The sequence below is a fragment of the Bos javanicus genome, chromosome 24, assembly GCF_032452875.1.
Source record: "Bos javanicus breed banteng chromosome 24, ARS-OSU_banteng_1.0, whole genome shotgun sequence".
NCBI classification, from domain to species: domain Eukaryota; kingdom Metazoa; phylum Chordata; class Mammalia; order Artiodactyla; family Bovidae; genus Bos; species Bos javanicus.
The window spans coordinates 34,514,312-34,531,951 of record NC_083891.1 but is presented as its reverse complement, the minus strand read 5'-3'; the positions used below and the strand labels follow the sequence as shown (position 1 = coordinate 34,531,951).

General features: G+C 37.8%; 1 protein-coding gene across 1 annotated transcript in view; it reads left to right on the top strand.

The window, feature by feature from the left end:
• Positions 1-17,640, top strand: part of MIB1 (MIB E3 ubiquitin protein ligase 1) — a 98,375-nt gene that overhangs the window by 23,226 nt on the left and 57,509 nt on the right. The window contains exons 4-9 of the mRNA XM_061399770.1: positions 4,010-4,114; positions 5,416-5,482; positions 6,799-7,003; positions 11,464-11,647; positions 12,893-13,037; positions 15,158-15,291. Coding sequence (XP_061255754.1) covers positions 4,010-4,114; positions 5,416-5,482; positions 6,799-7,003; positions 11,464-11,647; positions 12,893-13,037; positions 15,158-15,291 — 840 coding nt within the window. The remainder of the gene's footprint in view (positions 1-4,009; positions 4,115-5,415; positions 5,483-6,798; positions 7,004-11,463; positions 11,648-12,892; positions 13,038-15,157; positions 15,292-17,640) is intronic.

Below are 17,640 nucleotides of genomic sequence, written 5' to 3'. Positions count from 1 at the left end.
GCTTACCATGATACACCTCAAACTTTTAGGAATAAGGCAAAGCAGAATATTCTGTTGAGTGGGATGAGAAACCTCGGCTGGTTTAGGTGGCAGGGAATGGGGGAATGCAAGGGAGAGTGGGAACCTCATCATTACATAGTCCAATAAGCCAAGTTCAGTTGAGCATTTGGGTCCGGCTCACTCAGGCAGTGTGTCCTTAGGTCGATAAAGTGATATGATGGCAGTGGACATCTTGGTAATGAAAGCCTTCAGCATGTCTGGCCTGTGAGTCACGTGGCTGCAGTCAGATTGCCGTTGACACCTGGTACCCAGCAGGCATCTTGGCAGCCTCTGATGGATGCCTTTGTCTCTTTCCTGGCTGGATCTTGTGTTTTCTGTATCCCATTACATCATCTTCCTTAGTTACTCTTCCTTTTGATGGAGTACATGTCCTATTAATGTTTTTTGAAAGAGTGCATGAGAAGTAAATTTTTTAATACTTTCATTCTGTAAAGTGGTTTAGCTTTATATTCTTCCTCACACTTAATTATGTGGTCAGAGGGTTAAAAAAAACTGTTTTTCATCACCTTTTCAAAAGCAGTTGCTGCTAAAGCCTGAAGCCACGTAAATGGCACTTTTCGGGATTTGTGTTATATTGACACTTCTTAGGTGGAATACAGAGTAGCAATTTTGAAGCTTTGAGTCATCAGTATTACATTTTTGGTTTGTTGATTTAATACTTGTTACATTTTAGGAACAAAAAGAAAAATAAACCATCTTGCACATATGACTCTGAGTGAGGGAACTTAATGTAATAGGAAGTCTTCAGGGTAACATTATTTAAGCACATGTTTGAAATGGAATATAATTTTTGTCTGACTCTTTCTGACCCTGTGTGTGAATGAATAAAGTTTTTAATTCCCCCTTTTCCTTCATGGCTGGCGCCTCTCTCTCCCAGTCCTCTGGTGTAACCCACACAAACCTGGTGTAACCCACGTGAAGGTGGTAGTGTATTCTTATCTTTTTTCCTTGGGGTTCAAGATTCCCCATTCTCATTACTTTGTGTTCTCAACTGTAGGGTTAGTTTGAGCCATATTGAGGGATAGATACCAAATTGGGTGATGTTGTATTAGTACTGATACCGTCTATGGCCTGTCACATGCCTGCATGTACCATGGTGTTTTGCATGGTGACAACAGCGTTAACACAAAAATAAGCAGGTCAAGTGCAGGCTTTGACAGACATGATGTAAGGATAGCATAGAAATGTGTAGTATGGTCTTAACTATCTGTGTTAGTATTTCAAGACTGTTTTCATTTTACACATGCTTTAAATATATGTTAATTGCCTCATACACATACACTAGATATATTTTCTTCTTTTTAAAAAACTTTATTATGGAGAATTTCAAACATACACCAGAATGGAAAGCATAATATAACAAATACCTGTGCACCCAACATCCAACTTAAGAATTTATCAGTGTTTTAAAAACTGCCATTTATTTGTTGAAGAAATCTTTGTATTTTTCTGATTGATTCTTTATGGTATTGTTTAACGTGTTCTTCTAACTGTTGTATTTCTTATAACTTGTTAGATGTAGAGAAATGAGTAGATTCAGGGTCAAGTTTATTTTGGCAAGAGTACCTCACTTCTGGTGTGTGTATTTAGATCGCACATGAAGAAGGCCTATAAAGTCTTGATTATCCTATTAGTGGTGTTAAGATTGATCAGTGCACATCTTGTCAGTTTGATCTTTACAGAATTTCTCAGCGACCTTCTACCTAATGGTTTTAGTAGCCATTCCACACATTTATTAATCAGAATCGAAAGTAAGAAATTAATGAAGTTATTTTCCTATGCTTTCCACTTTATTTCCTCCTTGATAAACTGAATCACATTAACAAATGAAGTGATTTCATTTAGTGATTCACAGTTTGAGTAATGAACTTGCTTATGTTCCAAGTAATTTGAAATTTAGGATGAATTCGATTTAAACAAAATTTGTTTTTTAAAAGTTGATCAAATGCTTTTTTGTCCCTCTCATAAAAGCACAGGCTTATTTCATCTAGCACTGCATTTGTAAAAATAAATGAAATAGAATCTGACTGTATTATAATCAAAAGCGATTTTCTTCCCTACCAATTGCATGTTTCACTTGAGAATGTTAGAAACTCTTGCTTTTGGAGATTATTCAGTGGTTACTTGTGAAAATCATAAAGCAGCATGGCAGCGGCGGACCCCACAGTCAGGATGCTAGTTACCTCTGCTAGGAGGCAGCGGGTGGCATCGATGAGAGGCACGCAGGGGACTCACAGTCAGGATGCTAGTTACCTCTGCTAGGAGGCAGCGGGTGGTGTCGATGAGAGGCACGCAGGGGACTCACAGTCAGGATGCTAGTTACCTCTGCTAGGAGGCAGCGGGTGGCGTCGATGAGAGGCACGCAGGGGACTCACAGTCAGGACGCTAGTTACCTCTGCTAGGAGGCAGCGGGTGGCGACGATGAGAGGCATGCAGGGGACTCACAGTCAGGATGCTAGTTACCTCTGCTAGGAGGCAGCGGGTGGTATTGATGAGGGGCACGCAGGGGACTCCACAGTCAGGATGCTAGTTACCTCTGCTAGGAGGCAGCGGGTGGCGTTGATGAGGGGCACGCAGGGGACTCCACAGTCAGGATGCTAGTTACCTCTGCTAGGAGGCAGCGGGTGGCGTTGATGAGGGGCACGCAGGGGACTCAAAGTACTGGTAGTTTTCTTTTTCTTAGTCTAATGTTCGTTTCATTTTTTAATTATTTTTTAAAGTTTGTGTTAGATTTTTATAACATATAATTTATTTTAAAATTAGAAAGAATACTTATTTACTAATGCTTTGAAATATTATTCAAGTATTTAATTAAGTCCTAAGCATAAACACGTTTTATCTCACAAAAGCACTGTAAAATACATGGCATGCAAAATTGTTTCTTTAGCACAGGGTGAAAATGAAGCGGTCATTATGTGTCTTATTTGAAATAGTAGTTTGGTTTTAAGGGCATACCTTAAAGATTACGCTCAGTATCAGCCTGGCATTCTGAGAAACTATGAAGGGTGGTTGGTAAGTGTGCAGATGGAGAGTCCTGAGTTGCCACGTACAGCCTCCCAGTCTGGGCTGTAGACTGGGTCACTTGAAAACCCCAAGTTCAGTGCGCACTGTGTGTCGTTTTTATGTAGTTGATTCTTCGCCCTAGATCAATGGCAACTCCAGTTTTTGTTTTTTTGTTAAATATTGACTGCTCTAAAGAATCCATCTGGTCTGGTGGCATGTGGGGCCTGGAGGTGGTGTCTGGGTTTCTGTTGTAGTCGGGGCGTTTTAGCTTGGATGGCCTGCTTTTCAGGGCAGCTGAGGGGCACTGCTGGAGGAACCAGATCTCTCAGGCCTTCTTTAAACACGACCTTTGAGCCTGTGCTCATCCGCGTTCAGCTAACCAGAGAGCTGGGTTATCTTGAATTGTTCTAGGTATTTGGTCAAAGATTTTACATTTTGTATCAAAAAATAGGTTTAAAAGAATAACACTGCTGTTAGAAGGAACCCTTTAAGAGTACAGATTTTAAATTTTGAATTGAATTATGTGTTTGCTGATAATCCATCACTGTAATCACTAAGCCTCTCAATATAAAATTTCTGCTGTAGTTTTAGGGACTTCCCTCGTGATCCAGTAGTTAGGACTCCATGCTGTCTCTCACTGCTCTGGCCCCAGGTTCAATTCCTGGTCCAGTAAACTGAAATACTGCAAGCCATGCAGCATGGCCAAAAATAAATAAATAAATAAAGTTTCTATAGTGCTTTTAGAAATAACCTTATAATATTCTGGAAAAATATCTGTAATTCAACTATATGTTAGAAGTGACATATATTTGGCAAGTAAGTGTTTTTCATGATCCTGTTACACAGGATTGTAACTGAAGTAATTTTAAAGATTTAAATATAATTAAAAGAATCAGCCTCTTCTCTCTTCTTAAAGATTTTTTTTTCCCTCAAAAATTTCCCTTAGGTAACAGAGATCCAAGACTGGAGTGCATCAAGCCCGCATAGCGCAGCCTACGTTCTCTGGGATAATGGTGCTAAGAACCTGTACAGAGTTGGCTTTGAGGGCATGGTAAGTGTAAGAACCATAAAAGATGAAAATATTGGATGGGTGAAAGAAAGGAAATTAAAAATAGCCCTTATTGTAATCTTTCATTTTTTGTTGTGTCATTTCCTTTTATCATAATACAGCCATCTGAATCATGAGTATGCAGTAGGAAGGAACATCTGTAAAGTGAGAATTTAATATAATAGGTGTTAACATTATTTTTAAGGCGTTTTTTCCCTGTATTTTTAAAGTATACTGTTGATAATTGAACATGACTGACCTAGAAACATTACTCAAGTGCTTAAGGAGTAGTATTTATATATTGGTTGATTCTCATTCTTTTTTGATGGCTGAGTAGCACTCCTTGTATGGTTATGCCATTGTTTATGATATTTCTGTTGATGGGTGTCTGGGTTGGTTTTTTGTTTTTGTTTTTCATTGTTGCAAGCACTGTTTCAGTGACACACATCCTTGTGCATATGTCTTTGTACATTTATGGGTATATTTTCTTAAGATACATTCCTAGAAGTGGAATTGCTAGGTTAAAGTACCATATTAAAACAGCTTGACCCATGACTCTTTGGCTAGGATTGAACTAAATGTGAAATCCAGTGGCAAAGGAGGCTGTAACTAACAGAGAGTTGGATTGTGTGTGTGTGTGTGTGTGTGTGTAAAGGAGCTCATTTTCTTAATACAGTAAGTATATATTGGTCACTTTATACATATATATATGTGTGTGCATATATATATATATATATATATATATATACACACACTAAGTCACTTCAGTTGTGTCCGACTCTATGCGACCCCATAGACAGCAGCCCACCAGGCTCCCCCATCCCTGGGATTCTCCAGGCAAGAATACTGGAGTGGGTTGCCATTTCCTTCTCCAATATATATATATAAAATGAGTCAATGCCTACCTTGTATATCTCATAAAATTGATTAGAAAGATCAAATGAGTTGACCTCTTTTTGGTAAAAGAATGGAATATATTTTAAATGGAATGTATTATGTACTTTTTAAATACAAGATTTTTGTTTTAGTTCTTTTTTTCCAACATGTATTTTTGAAAATATTTCAGTGGTAAAGATCCAGACATTTTAATTTTGAACTATAAAGGAAAGCTTAAAGTATGACATATCTGAAGATCAAGTTTATAGTTGTTGATGGGTGTTTATGAAAGCAGTGTTTAGTGTGATTATTAACCCGGAGCTACTTCTGCTGAGGATATGTTCTGAATGAACATTTTTGCCTATTGTAGGTGTTGAGCTATACTTGAAGCTTTCAAGGGTGATTTTTTTGGTTTCTTTTCTTTGTAGTCTGATCTGAAGTGTGTCCAGGATGCTAAAGGAGGTTCTTTCTACAGAGATCATTGTCCTGTGCTAGGTGAGTTAGCAGACGAGAATGTTTCTAAACAATGGGTCAGAGTTCATGGAATCAGAAAAGCGTTTCAACTGGGCTTTAAGAAAATTAGTTATCATTAAAGATTTTTAAAGGCACGCTCTTGGTTATGTTTGGTTTTAAAAGCATTTGTTCCTTTTTAATGATTTATTTAGTCTCTGAAAGAGTTGTCATGTCTTGCTAAATTGATACATCATTTATAGGGCATACCAATACTGTATGAAACTTTTTTGTTTTAATCATGAGCTTGTTGAAAAATTTTGTGTTGTATTACCATACTTATACATACTTACACTGCTGAGAATAAGACCTAACAATTTAATATTTATAAATTCCTTAGAATTTAATTCCTTTGAAAATATAACAGCTCCAAGATTAAGATAATATGATAAATAGAATGTATGATTAAAATAAAGAACAAGAAAACCAAAACTACTTTCATTTTATAGATTCTTCATTGTTGCTACAATGAACATTTGCCACATTCTTCCGATTAAGCCTTTAGGCTCTTCTGATTTAGCTGTTTTGGTGTGAACTCTGTGTTCTTTTCAAATCATTTGTTTTCCCTTATTGCCCCAAAGTGCTGTTTTCTTGCAGCATACCTTAATTTTTTAGAAAAAAGGAGAATATGGAAGAAAATCTTACGGTTTTGATGAGAGATGAGATCATCTCTCTTGCATTCAGAAACATTCTTCTTTTGTATTTGGGCTTTACAAGAAAAGTGTAGAATCAACATACACATTTAGGATCCCTCAGCATAGTGTTTGATGATCATGCATTCTTTGTCCCGGAAGTAGCTTTGAAAATAATCTTGGAAATGGGCTTTTAAAATATTTAAAAATTCTCTTGAGGCAAAAGTCACAAAAACCATTTGGTAAATAATAATAGTAAGCACTTCAGAGAAAACAAAATTCCAGGAGTCTCTTTCATATTCTTTAGTTAGCTATTCCGACTCTTCAACAGGTCATCCAGGCAGAAAGGTAAATATTACCAATGCCCAGAGCTTTGTGTTCTGATAGTCAGTGTCTTGTCATCTGTAGATGCTGCTCCTCTTCAGTCATTGTTATAAATCATTACTTTATTTCTTCTTTTGAGTCTGTTTGTTTTCTTTTCTTTCTTTTTTAAGGCTGTATAATTCTAGATTTTTATACTCACATTTTATTCTCAAAACGTTTTAAGATTAGATAGTAACTGAAACTCAACTGTCTGGGGCTTTTTTTTTTTTAAAATTTAAAACAGTGCAGTTGCCTGTTGTTGCTGTTGTTTTCCTTGTCCTTGGTCACCTCCCTCTGCAATTACAGGTGAGCAGAATGGCAACAGGAATCCTGGTGGACTGCAGATTGGTGACCTGGTCAACATAGATCTCGACCTTGAAATTGTACAGTCTTTGCAGCACGGTCATGGCGGATGGACTGATGGCATGTTTGAGACCTTGACTACAACTGGAACAGTTTGTGGCATTGATGAAGATCATGACATTGTAGTACAGTATCCAAGCGGCAATAGGTTGGTTGTATTTCTTAATTTTCAGTAATGGCAAGTGAAATTTGTCTACAGAGGAACTCTGAGCCTACAAAAAGCAAATAATGTGACATCACAAAGACTTCTTACAGCTAACTCTTCAGTAGTAGAAGAAAACCCAGAATACCTTGGTAAAGTAGAAGGAAGCAAGTAAGAACTGTGTGTGTGTGTGTGTGAGAATATTCTGTGCACTTTTTTCTCCCTTTAGTGAGCAGAATACATTGTATCAGTATTGTGTCCAAGTGTAGCTAAAAAGTTGTCTGTTCCTGGTGGACTGTATCAATCTACCCTGAATGAACAGGGTAATAACAGTGAACTCCTCTGGTCCCTGTCTCCTGTTGTCTCATGGTGACACAGCTCTACCTTGCCACACACTCATCGGTATCAGCAACACAGCACTGTGTGCATTTAGTCATTTCTGTAACCTTCTTTACACACCATCCTTCCACGCTCCTTGTCTTCCTCTTCTCTGGATAACTCCTCTGCCTCTGTAAATACTGAATATATGCCTGCCTCCTCTGTCCAGCTACCCTCCCTGGTACATGCATACAATATTTGTCTGTTTAAGCCTCCTGTTATCCACTAAAATGGTTATTTATTTGATCTCTAGGTTTCAGGTTTCTTGGAGACTTGGGCCTGTGCCTTTTATTTTTTTATCCCTAGGGGCCAAAATGTATCCAGTTTACTAATATGTTTATAGTATTTTAGAGAAAAAATAATAGTTAATTTTCAAATCTTTATTACTGCCATGTACTTAAACTAACTCTCCAAGTTTCTTTAGGGGAGGGTTTATATATAGAATAAGAAAAATAAACAAATTGCTAACCAAAGTATAGAATTAGCTCTAATTGTGTTCAGATCTGGAGAATATACGTGATCATATCAAGAGATGCACAAAAAACATTTGACAAAATCCAATATCCTTCATGGTAAAAATACTAAATAAACTAAGAAAAGAAGGGAAATTCTTCAGCCTGATAAAGGGCATCTCTGAAATCCTACAGTGAACAGCATCCTCAGTGGTAAAAGACTGAATGCTTTCTCCTTTAAGATCAGGAACAAAACCAGAATGTCTGCTCTCCCTGCTTTTATTCCATCTTGTCCTAGAGGGTCAAGCTGTGGCAGTTAAGCAAGAAAAAGAAACAAGAGGGAGAAGAAATAGAAAGAAGAATTTAAGCCACCTCTGTTCACATGTGATGTGATCTCGTGCATAGAAAAATCTAAGGAATCAACAAAAAAAACTGTTAGAAGTAATAAATGAATTCAGCATAGTCATGGGAATATAATATTAATATAGAAAAATAATATAAAAAGTGTATTTCTCTACACTACAAACAACAACCTGAAAATGAAAATAAGAAAACAATTCTGTTTATAATAGCATCAAAGAATAAAATACTTAAGAATAAATTTAGCCCAGTAAGTACAAGATGTGTACACTGAAGACTATAAAACATTATTAAATAAATTAAAGATGACCTAAATGAATGGAAAGATGTTTCATGTTTATGGATCAGAAGACCTATTATTGTTTAGATGGTGCATTCGTTTCCTAGAATTGCCACAAATTACCACAGAGTGGCTTAAAACAGCAGAAGTTTCTTCTTTGACAATCCCAGAGGCTAAGAGTCAAGGTGTTGGCAAGACTGAGTCCTTGTGGAGACTGAGGAGAGTCTGTCCTGTGCCTCTTTCCTAGCTTCTGACGTGGCTGTAACCCTTGGTGTTCCTTGGCTGGCTAGTGCGTCACTTGTTTCTCTGCCTCTGTCACTTGGCCTTGTCCCCTGGGAGTCTGTCTGTCCCTTTGTCTTCACATGACCTTCTTTTTTGGGGTGAGATTCCCTGTGTCTTCACATGACCTTCTTCTTTTTTGGGGTGAGATTCCCTGTGTCTTCACATGACCTTCTTTTTTGGGGTGAGACACAAATTTATTTTTAAATTCATTCAAATTAATCCCTGGTTAGTCAAGTTCAGTATCAAAGATTATCTGCTTCTGAGAGCCACGTAAACTGTCCTCCGGCCCACTATTTTCTTTTCATCAAGCCAACACTTGTAGCTTAGCCATCCGTGAGGAAAGAACCCTAGGGAGGCGTAGAAGAAAGTTAATTGAGCTCATGGAAATTCTAAAATGTTTTACATAGAAAATTATGAAAAGATGGTTGTATATGACCTTTTAAGGACACCAGTCATTGGATTTAGGGCAAAGGATTTAAAAAGACGTTTTTTAACAGAAGATACTAATGTTGCTCAGTTGTATCCGACTTTTGCAACCCCATGGACTGAAGCCCACCAGGCTCCTCTGGCCCATGGGATTTTTCAGGCAAGAATATGGGAGTGGGTTGTTATTTCCTTCTCCAGGAGATTTTCCAAACCCAGAGATTGAACCCTGGCCTCCTGGCAGGCAGGTTCATTACCATCTGAGCTACTAGGGAAACTTCTTACAGAAGGTACAGAAATGGTCAATGAATGCATTGCATTAGTCTGCTAGGGCTGCCTTAACAAAATATCACAGACTGGTGGCTTAAACAACAGATGTTTATTTATTTATTCTTTTTTTTTTACTGTTCTGGAGGTTAGAAGTCCAAGATTGTGCCATTAGGGTAGGTTTCTGGTGAGACCTCCTCTGGGCTTGGAGAGAATTGCTTTCTCATTGTCCTCACATGGCACCTCGCCTTTATGACATCATTTAACCTTACTTTTCTCCCTAAGGGCCCTGTCTCCAAATACAGTTACATAGAAGCCATAGAGCTTTACCATGTGAAATTTGGAGGGACACAATTCATTCTGTATCACCCTTGAAGAGATGCAGGACATTATTAGTTACTAACATTATTAGTTCACAACCACAATGAGATATCACTTCACATGCTAGAATGGCTAGAATAGAAAGGTAGGATAATTACTGGTGTGGTTGAGGGTATAGAGAAATTGGAACCAAGCCCTCCTACATTAATGATAAGTAGGTGAAGTGGTCTAGATGCTTTGGAAAACAGTAGTTTCTCAAAATGTTAAATATAGAGTTAACATATGACCCAATATGTCCACTTCCAGGTTTATATCCAAGAAAATTACAATGTGCCCATACCAAAATCTATACACGAATGTTTGTAGAAGCATTATTCATAACAGCCCACATGTGAAAATAAGCCAAATGTGTATTGACTCCTGAATGGATAAGCAAGTTGTGGTATATCCACCCAATGGAACATTTTATTTGGCTATAAAAAGGGATGGAGTACTGACATATGCTGCAACATAGATAAATCTTGAAAAAATTTGAGTGAAAGAAGCCTGTCACAAACGGTCACATACTATCTTATTTTATTTATAGAAAATGTCTAGAATAAGGAAATTCATAGAAACAGAAAGTATATTACTGGTTGTTAGAGGCTGGGAAGAGAGAGTTGATTTCACAGTGACTGCTGATTGTTATGGGGGTATTTTTTTGTGATGATGAAAATAAAATTATTATAGTGGTGGTTGGTTATACAGCTGAATATACTAAAGCCACTGATTTATACACGTTAAATGAGTGAATTGTATGGTATGTGAATTACATCTCAATAAAGAAGGGAAAAAAAATCTTAATTTAAGTTCAGAATAGTGTGTATTAACACATGTTGTCTTAAATGGCCTCTTATTTGGAAATGGTAAATTAACACAGATTAGGATTATTACTTGCAGAATTCTTCCTTGGTCCAAATTCTCTTGGGTACTAGTGTTATTAGTAACATAACATTTGACTTTTAGAAAGAAAATGCTTTTATTCTTTAAGAACATTTTATTAAGTACTTATCCTGTATTAGGGCCCGTGATTAGTGTTAGAATTACAGAGACAGTTAAGACATGGTCCTCTACTTTGAAGAAGTTTCCCTTTAAATTTGGATAGATAAAGTCTGAAATAGCTGCATTGAAATGTTTTAAGTAGTTGTGAGAAGTGAATATTCAGGCTGTTCTGAAGCTACAGAAGAAGAGCGATCATTTCAGCTGGGCAGATTAGCTCTCTGTTACAACCATCACTCAGCATATTAATAGAAGATCTGCATTCCATATACAATGGAATATTAACCGTGGTGTCTAGTGGTGTGCAGAATGGCGATCCAGGTGTGTTTGTGTGCAATGGAACTTTCACTTTACATGTTTCTGACATGTTTTAATCATTAACAACGAGTGTGTATTACTTTTATAACAATTTTTAAAGCATGCAAGTGATAATAAATCTAGACAAAAGGGTATCATACTAATATGGTAAGATTACGGATGACTGTTCTCTCAAATTTGTGTAATAAATTCTAAAAAGAAATACAGATCATTCAAGATGTAATTGTAGAGGATTGTTTTACACTTTGGATGTGTTATAGTGCTTTTCTCCCTCCAGTGGTTAACTATGAATGTTGTGCTGAAGTTAAGTAAACTTACCGATTTTGAATTTTGGCTTTGGTTTTTAGGTGGACCTTCAACCCTGCTGTTCTCACTAAAGCAAACATTGTCCGAAGTGGGGATGCTGCTCAGGGTGCAGAGGGAGGCACCTCTCAGTTTCAAGTGGGTGATCTTGTGCAAGTTTGTTATGATCTGGAGAGAATTAAACTTCTACAGAGAGGACATGGAGAATGGGCAGAAGCTATGCTCCCAGTAAGTGTATATTAAGTCCTTTGGGAGTCGGAACTATAGCTTGCTTACGTAGTTTTGAAAAGCTTTGATGACTTTAATTTTAGAAACTATAAATTAGCTTAATCCTTTGAGAATTGTACTCTTCACTGGCAGCTTAACATCTGTATGCCTTTTATTTTCTAAATTTACCTCAGTTAGAGTAACTTTGTTGTTGTTGTTTAGTTTTTGAATTTATTATTTTTATTGAAGGGTGATTGCTTCATAGAATTTTGTTGTTTTCTATCAAACCTCAACATGAATCACCCATAGGTATACATATAACTCCTCCCTCCTGAACTTCCCTCCCATCTCCTGCCCCTTCCCACCCCTCTAGATTGATAAAGAGCCCTGTTTGAATTTCCTGAGACATATAGCAAATTCCTGTTGGCTATCCATTTTACATATGGTAATGTAAGTTTCCATGTTACTCTTTCCATACATCTCACCCTCTCCTCTCCTCTCCCCACGTCCATAAGTCCATTCTCTATGTCTGTTTAGTTGGTAGGTTGTATCCAACTCTTTGTGACCCCATGGACTGTAGCCCACCAGGCTCCTCTGTCCGTGGGATTCTCCAGGGAAAAATATGGGTAGCCTTTCCCTTCTCCAGGGGATCTTCCCTGACCCAGGGGTTGAATTCGGGTCTCCTGCATTGGCAGGTGTAGTTGTTGCTGCTAAGCCACCAGGGAAGCCCTTAGATTAGCCTGGGAAGATCCTTAAAGGGCTATAGTTAATATATGATAGATAAATCTAACTTGATAGAGCCTTTAGTGGAGAATGTAATGTTAAGGTGAGACAAAGAGGCTTCCTGATCCTTCACCCCAGAATGACAGTGACTTTCATACTTCTGTCTTGAAATTAGGCTTGATTCCAAAAAGGATTTAAACATAGATGTAAGCTTTGAGCCCTTTTTGGTTTAAGTTTTTTTTTTTAGAAATCAGATTTTCTTTAGTTACAAGTTTTCTAGAGGTATCTTAAAAGGTTACTTTTTTGAATAAGATTGTCATGATTATTTTTATAATCTTGTGGAAGGGTAATAGTTTTATTAAAATATTTTTTAAAGATACTGTATAAAGTTTGTGGCTAGTAAATAACCCATTTGAATATGATTGTTCTTTAAAAGTTTTTAAAATTAGGAATCAAGTAAAATGAATACTTCAAACATGTAAAAACTGATGATTGATTTCTATAATGTAAACTTGGAAACATAAATCTAATCTTGTTGTTAAGACTTTAGGTAAAGTTGGCCGGGTACAGCAGATTTATTCAGACAGTGATTTAAAGGTGGAAGTATGTGGAACATCTTGGACGTATAATCCAGCGGCGGTGTCCAAGGTGGCGTCCGCGGGATCAGCCATCAGCAACGCGTCTGGTGGTATGTTCTGTTTTGTGTTTCTTTAAAAGCAATGTGGTTTACGTTAGAGCCTGTCCTCATTCCCCAGTTCTGGTACACAGATAATGTTGTATGTAATCTTAATTTTCTCTCAGATCACATTACCTCACTTGTATATTAACTACCTTTTCAGTTCACTTCACTTCAGTTCAGTTGCTCAGTCGTGTCCGACTCTTTGTGACCCCATGAATTGCAGCACGCCAGGCCACCCTGTCCATCACCAACTCCCGGAGTTTACCCAAACTCACGTGCATCAAGTCGGTGATGCCATCCAGCCATCTCATCCTCTATCGTCCCCTTCTCCTCCTGCCCCCAATCCCTCCCAGCATCAGGGTCTTTTCCAGTGAGTCAACCCTTCGCATGAGGTGGCCAGAGTACTGGCGTTTCATCTTCAGCATCAGTCCTTCCAATGAACACCCAGGACTGATCTCCTTTAGGATGGACTGGTTGGATCTCCTTGCAGTCCAAGGGACTCTCAAGAGTCTTCTCCAACACCACAGTTCAAAAGCATCAATTCTTTGGTGCTCAGCTTTCTTCACAGTCCAACTCTCACATCCATACATGACCACTGGAAAAACGTTTTAAACTTGCGCTAAATGTCTCTCTCTTTTTTTTTTTTTTTTAATATGATGAACCACCTTTGTACTGGCTGAGGTATACCCTGTGAAAATTCCATAAACATGTTCTTTTTCTCGGATATATCAAGGGCTTCTCCATGTCAAAGAGGAGATACCTGAAATTCAGCATGCTACTCTTTAGTCAGAACATTTGTTTTCTGCCACAGAACCATCACTTTCTTTGACTGCCTTATTTATTTTTTTAATTTCCAATACTATTGCTAGCAGATGGCTTTCTTTCAGATATTTTTATGTATCAGCCATACCTTTTCTCTTGTCATTTTATGAGAGGTATTGTACAGGCCACAGTGGGTAGAGAGAGCTGTGCTGAGATGTGAGTATGCTGGATGCTTGGGTAGACTCAGGCCCAGAGCTTTTCTTCTCATGATCCAGCTGTATATCTACACTCAGTTCATTAGACAACTGGTTACAACTCACTGTATGAATATAGCTGACATCCAGAAGAGAAGATGGAGCCATAACTGTGCACAGTAAGAAAGTAAAGGAAAACATTGGCTGACCTCCAGCTTTATTTTGTACTGCCTCTACTTCCTCTGCTTGTGTCTCATCTTTCCTGCTGTAATTTGCTAATGTGTTTGAGGTTAAATCAGGTGGTGTTTATTTTTACCTTGTGGTTAGATAGCATCACAGTAGGCTGACTTTTATCAGGCTGGCCCAAAATTTCATCCATAACATCTTACAGAAAAACCCAAATGAACTTTTTGGCCAACCCATTACATATTGAAAGAGTGAAAAATTGTTAATATCCTTTTCTCAAATAATGTGGATTTGGTGTTGGGCCTCACTTTGTGACTTCTTTCCTTTCCAATAAGTAGATCCTAGAGTTAAGGAGAACTGGGTAGATTCTCTACTGATCAATGCTATTTGGAGAAAAAAAAAAAGCCTTATGAAAGGGTTTATATAAGCACATATCTGGTTCTTTCTTGTTTTAGTCAGAACCAGTCAGTTGGCACCTTTGAAGTATTTTATTTTAATATTTTCAACTGAAAATTGGTTTGTCCCTAAAATATTTCCCCAGAGACTATAGAGATTATATTGCTTTTGTATCATAATCACTGATTTGTTGCATTGAGGTCTGAGAGCAGTAAGATACGCTTAAGACCTGAAAGGCAATTTGTATCATTATGATACTCCTGTGGTAGTGTGTTCATTTATAATATCTTTGGTATGACTCCAAAATCTTGAATCATAGTTTATGTGTGACTCTTTTTCTGAAATTTTAACTTGAAGTACATGAATTGGAGTAAACCGGGAATAATTGTGGGCTCAGATTGAAAGCAGTTTTATATGGTAGTAATTGTAACTTGCGAGGGTAGTATCTATAGCTTAGTACCAAAGTAATATTAATGATAGACATAATAAAACAGGAAAAGTGTGTATTATAGGCATGTGGGTAATGCTTGTCTGTTAGTAGTTAAGATTTGAGATCCTCCTATATTAGCAGCTTTATTTGATGCTTTACAGAAAGACTCTCCCAACTCTTGAAGAAATTATTTGAAACCCAAGAATCTGGTGACCTCAATGAAGAATTAGTTAAGGCTGCTGCCAATGGAGATGTTGCTAAAGTGGAAGATTTGCTAAAAAGACCAGATGTGGATGTGAGCATTTTAAAATTTATTTGAAGCATATGCAAAAATAGAATAGTTAAACCTTTTACTCAGCAGTTATTAAGATATTGCCACATGTGCTTCATCTATTCCTTCTTCCTTGTTTTTCTCAGGTATTTTAAAGATGACACTGGGCATTATTTCTTCATTGTGCATTTCTAGAAGATATTGACATTTTCTTATTTTAGTACTGACTTTTGAACTTTATGACGTCAAAATTTACTTTTAGGTTTTTAAGTAGTTGGTGTCCTTTGGGGAAATTCAGTGAAATTTTCTCATGTAAATGTTACAATGTTTTAACAATATATTTTAGTAAATTTTATAAGCAATTATCCATCCTTCTTTTCAAAACATTTAACCTAAGCTTTCCCCCTCTCCTCCTTGTGAAAGTTGACTGTTTCATGGTTCATAATGCAGTTGAATTAGGAGTCATGCATTTTGTACATCTTAATAGTTTGTGTTGTAATGTTACCATTCACCAAAGCCATAGTTTAAATGGGTTCAAACTGCAAATTGTGGTTCTCATTTAGTTATTCACTGGCTTTAGCATCGCTACTGTTCTGGAACCAATACGATGTCAGTCAGTGCTGGCCAAAGGATTGTAGGTTGAGTGTCACTTTGAATCATTGTCACTGTGCAGTCAGGGCTTTCGTTACCATATCTTTGTATGTAAGTATGCCAGACAGTTTGACAGAGATCAGATGTATAATTTATAAGGTGAAAGTGAAAGGTGCTCCATTGTGTCTGACTCTTTGCCACCCCGTGGACTGACTATACAGTTAATGAAATTCTCCAGGCTAGCATACTGGATAGCCTTTCCCTTCTCTGGGGATCTTTCTGACCCAGGGGATCAAACCCAGGTCTCCCGCATTGCAGGCAGATTCTTTACTGCCACAAGGGAAGCCCAAGAATACTGGAGTGGGTAGCCTGTCCCGTCTCCAGCAGATCTTCCTGACCCAGGAATCGAACTGGGGTCTCCTGCATTGCAGGCGGATTCTTTACCAGCTGATCTGTCAGGGAATCCCGAAATTATTCCTATGATCTCATGTGGCATTTCAGGTTTGTTGGGGATCAGTTGCAGCAGCATGGCACAGTAGTTTCTTGATTGGTTGTGAGCTATGTCACAAATAGTTTCAGATATTAAAGTACCAGATGTTTTTTTGTGTTTGGAACGTAGAATCAGACTTCTTTTATATTCACTTATGCAGATTTACATTTTATTACACTTAATTTTTTCTTCATTACATTTAGAATGTAGTACATTCTAAAAACTTAAAGGGAAAAATAGTTCTCCAAGATTTGTTAGGAAAAGCAGCATCTCCTTCTCAGTGCTATTTTCCTTTTCTTCAGAGGCAACTATTTTTACCTCTTTAAGCTGATTTCCTTCATACAATTACCTCCTCATCTTTCAGTAACATACTTCTATTGTTATTTCTTGACTTGAAGTTATGTTTTGATACTGCTCTGTGAAGGCGAGGATTCCACTTTCCTTCTCCACTTTTAGCCCATCCTTTCCACACACATGCATACCTCTTCCAGGTTCTTAATGTGGTATTGCATTGTAATTTTGTTGATGTTAGAATTAATTTTGCATGTTATTATTCAAATGGCATGCATATCTGAGCTGTGGAGGATACTCGATTGCGTTTTCTTGCACAACTTTTTGCTTTCCTTGGTGTTCATCAGATCAGATCAGATCAGATCAGTCACTCAGTCGTGTCCGACTCTTTGCGACCCCATGAATTGCAGCACTCCAGGCCTCCCTGTCCATCACCAACTCCCGGAGTTCACTCAGACTCATGTCCATCGAGTCAGTGATGCCATCCAGCCATCTCATCCTCTGTCGTCCCCTTCTCCTCCTGCCCCCGATCCCTACCAGCATCAGAGTCTTTTCCAGTGAGTCAACTCTTCGCCATGACGTGGCCAAAGTACTGGAGTTTCAGCTTTAGCATCATTCCTTCCAAAGAAATCCCAGGGCTGATCTCCTTCAGAATGGACTGGTTGGATCTCCTTGCAGTCCAAGGGACTCTCAAGAGTCTTCTCCAACACCACAGTCCAAAAGCATCAATTCTTCGGCACTCAGCCTTCTTCACAGTCCAACTCTCACATCCATACATGACCACAGGAAAAACCATAGCCTTGACTAGACGAACCTTTGTTGGCAAAGTAATGTCTCTGCTTTTGAATATGCCATCTAGGTTAGTCATAACTTTCCTTCCAAGGAGTAAGCGTCTTTTAATTTCATGGCTGCAGTCACCATCTGTAGTGATTTTGGTGTTCATAATTGTTCTTAAAAAAAAAAAAAAAAACACCTGAGATGTAATTTACATGTGGTGAAAT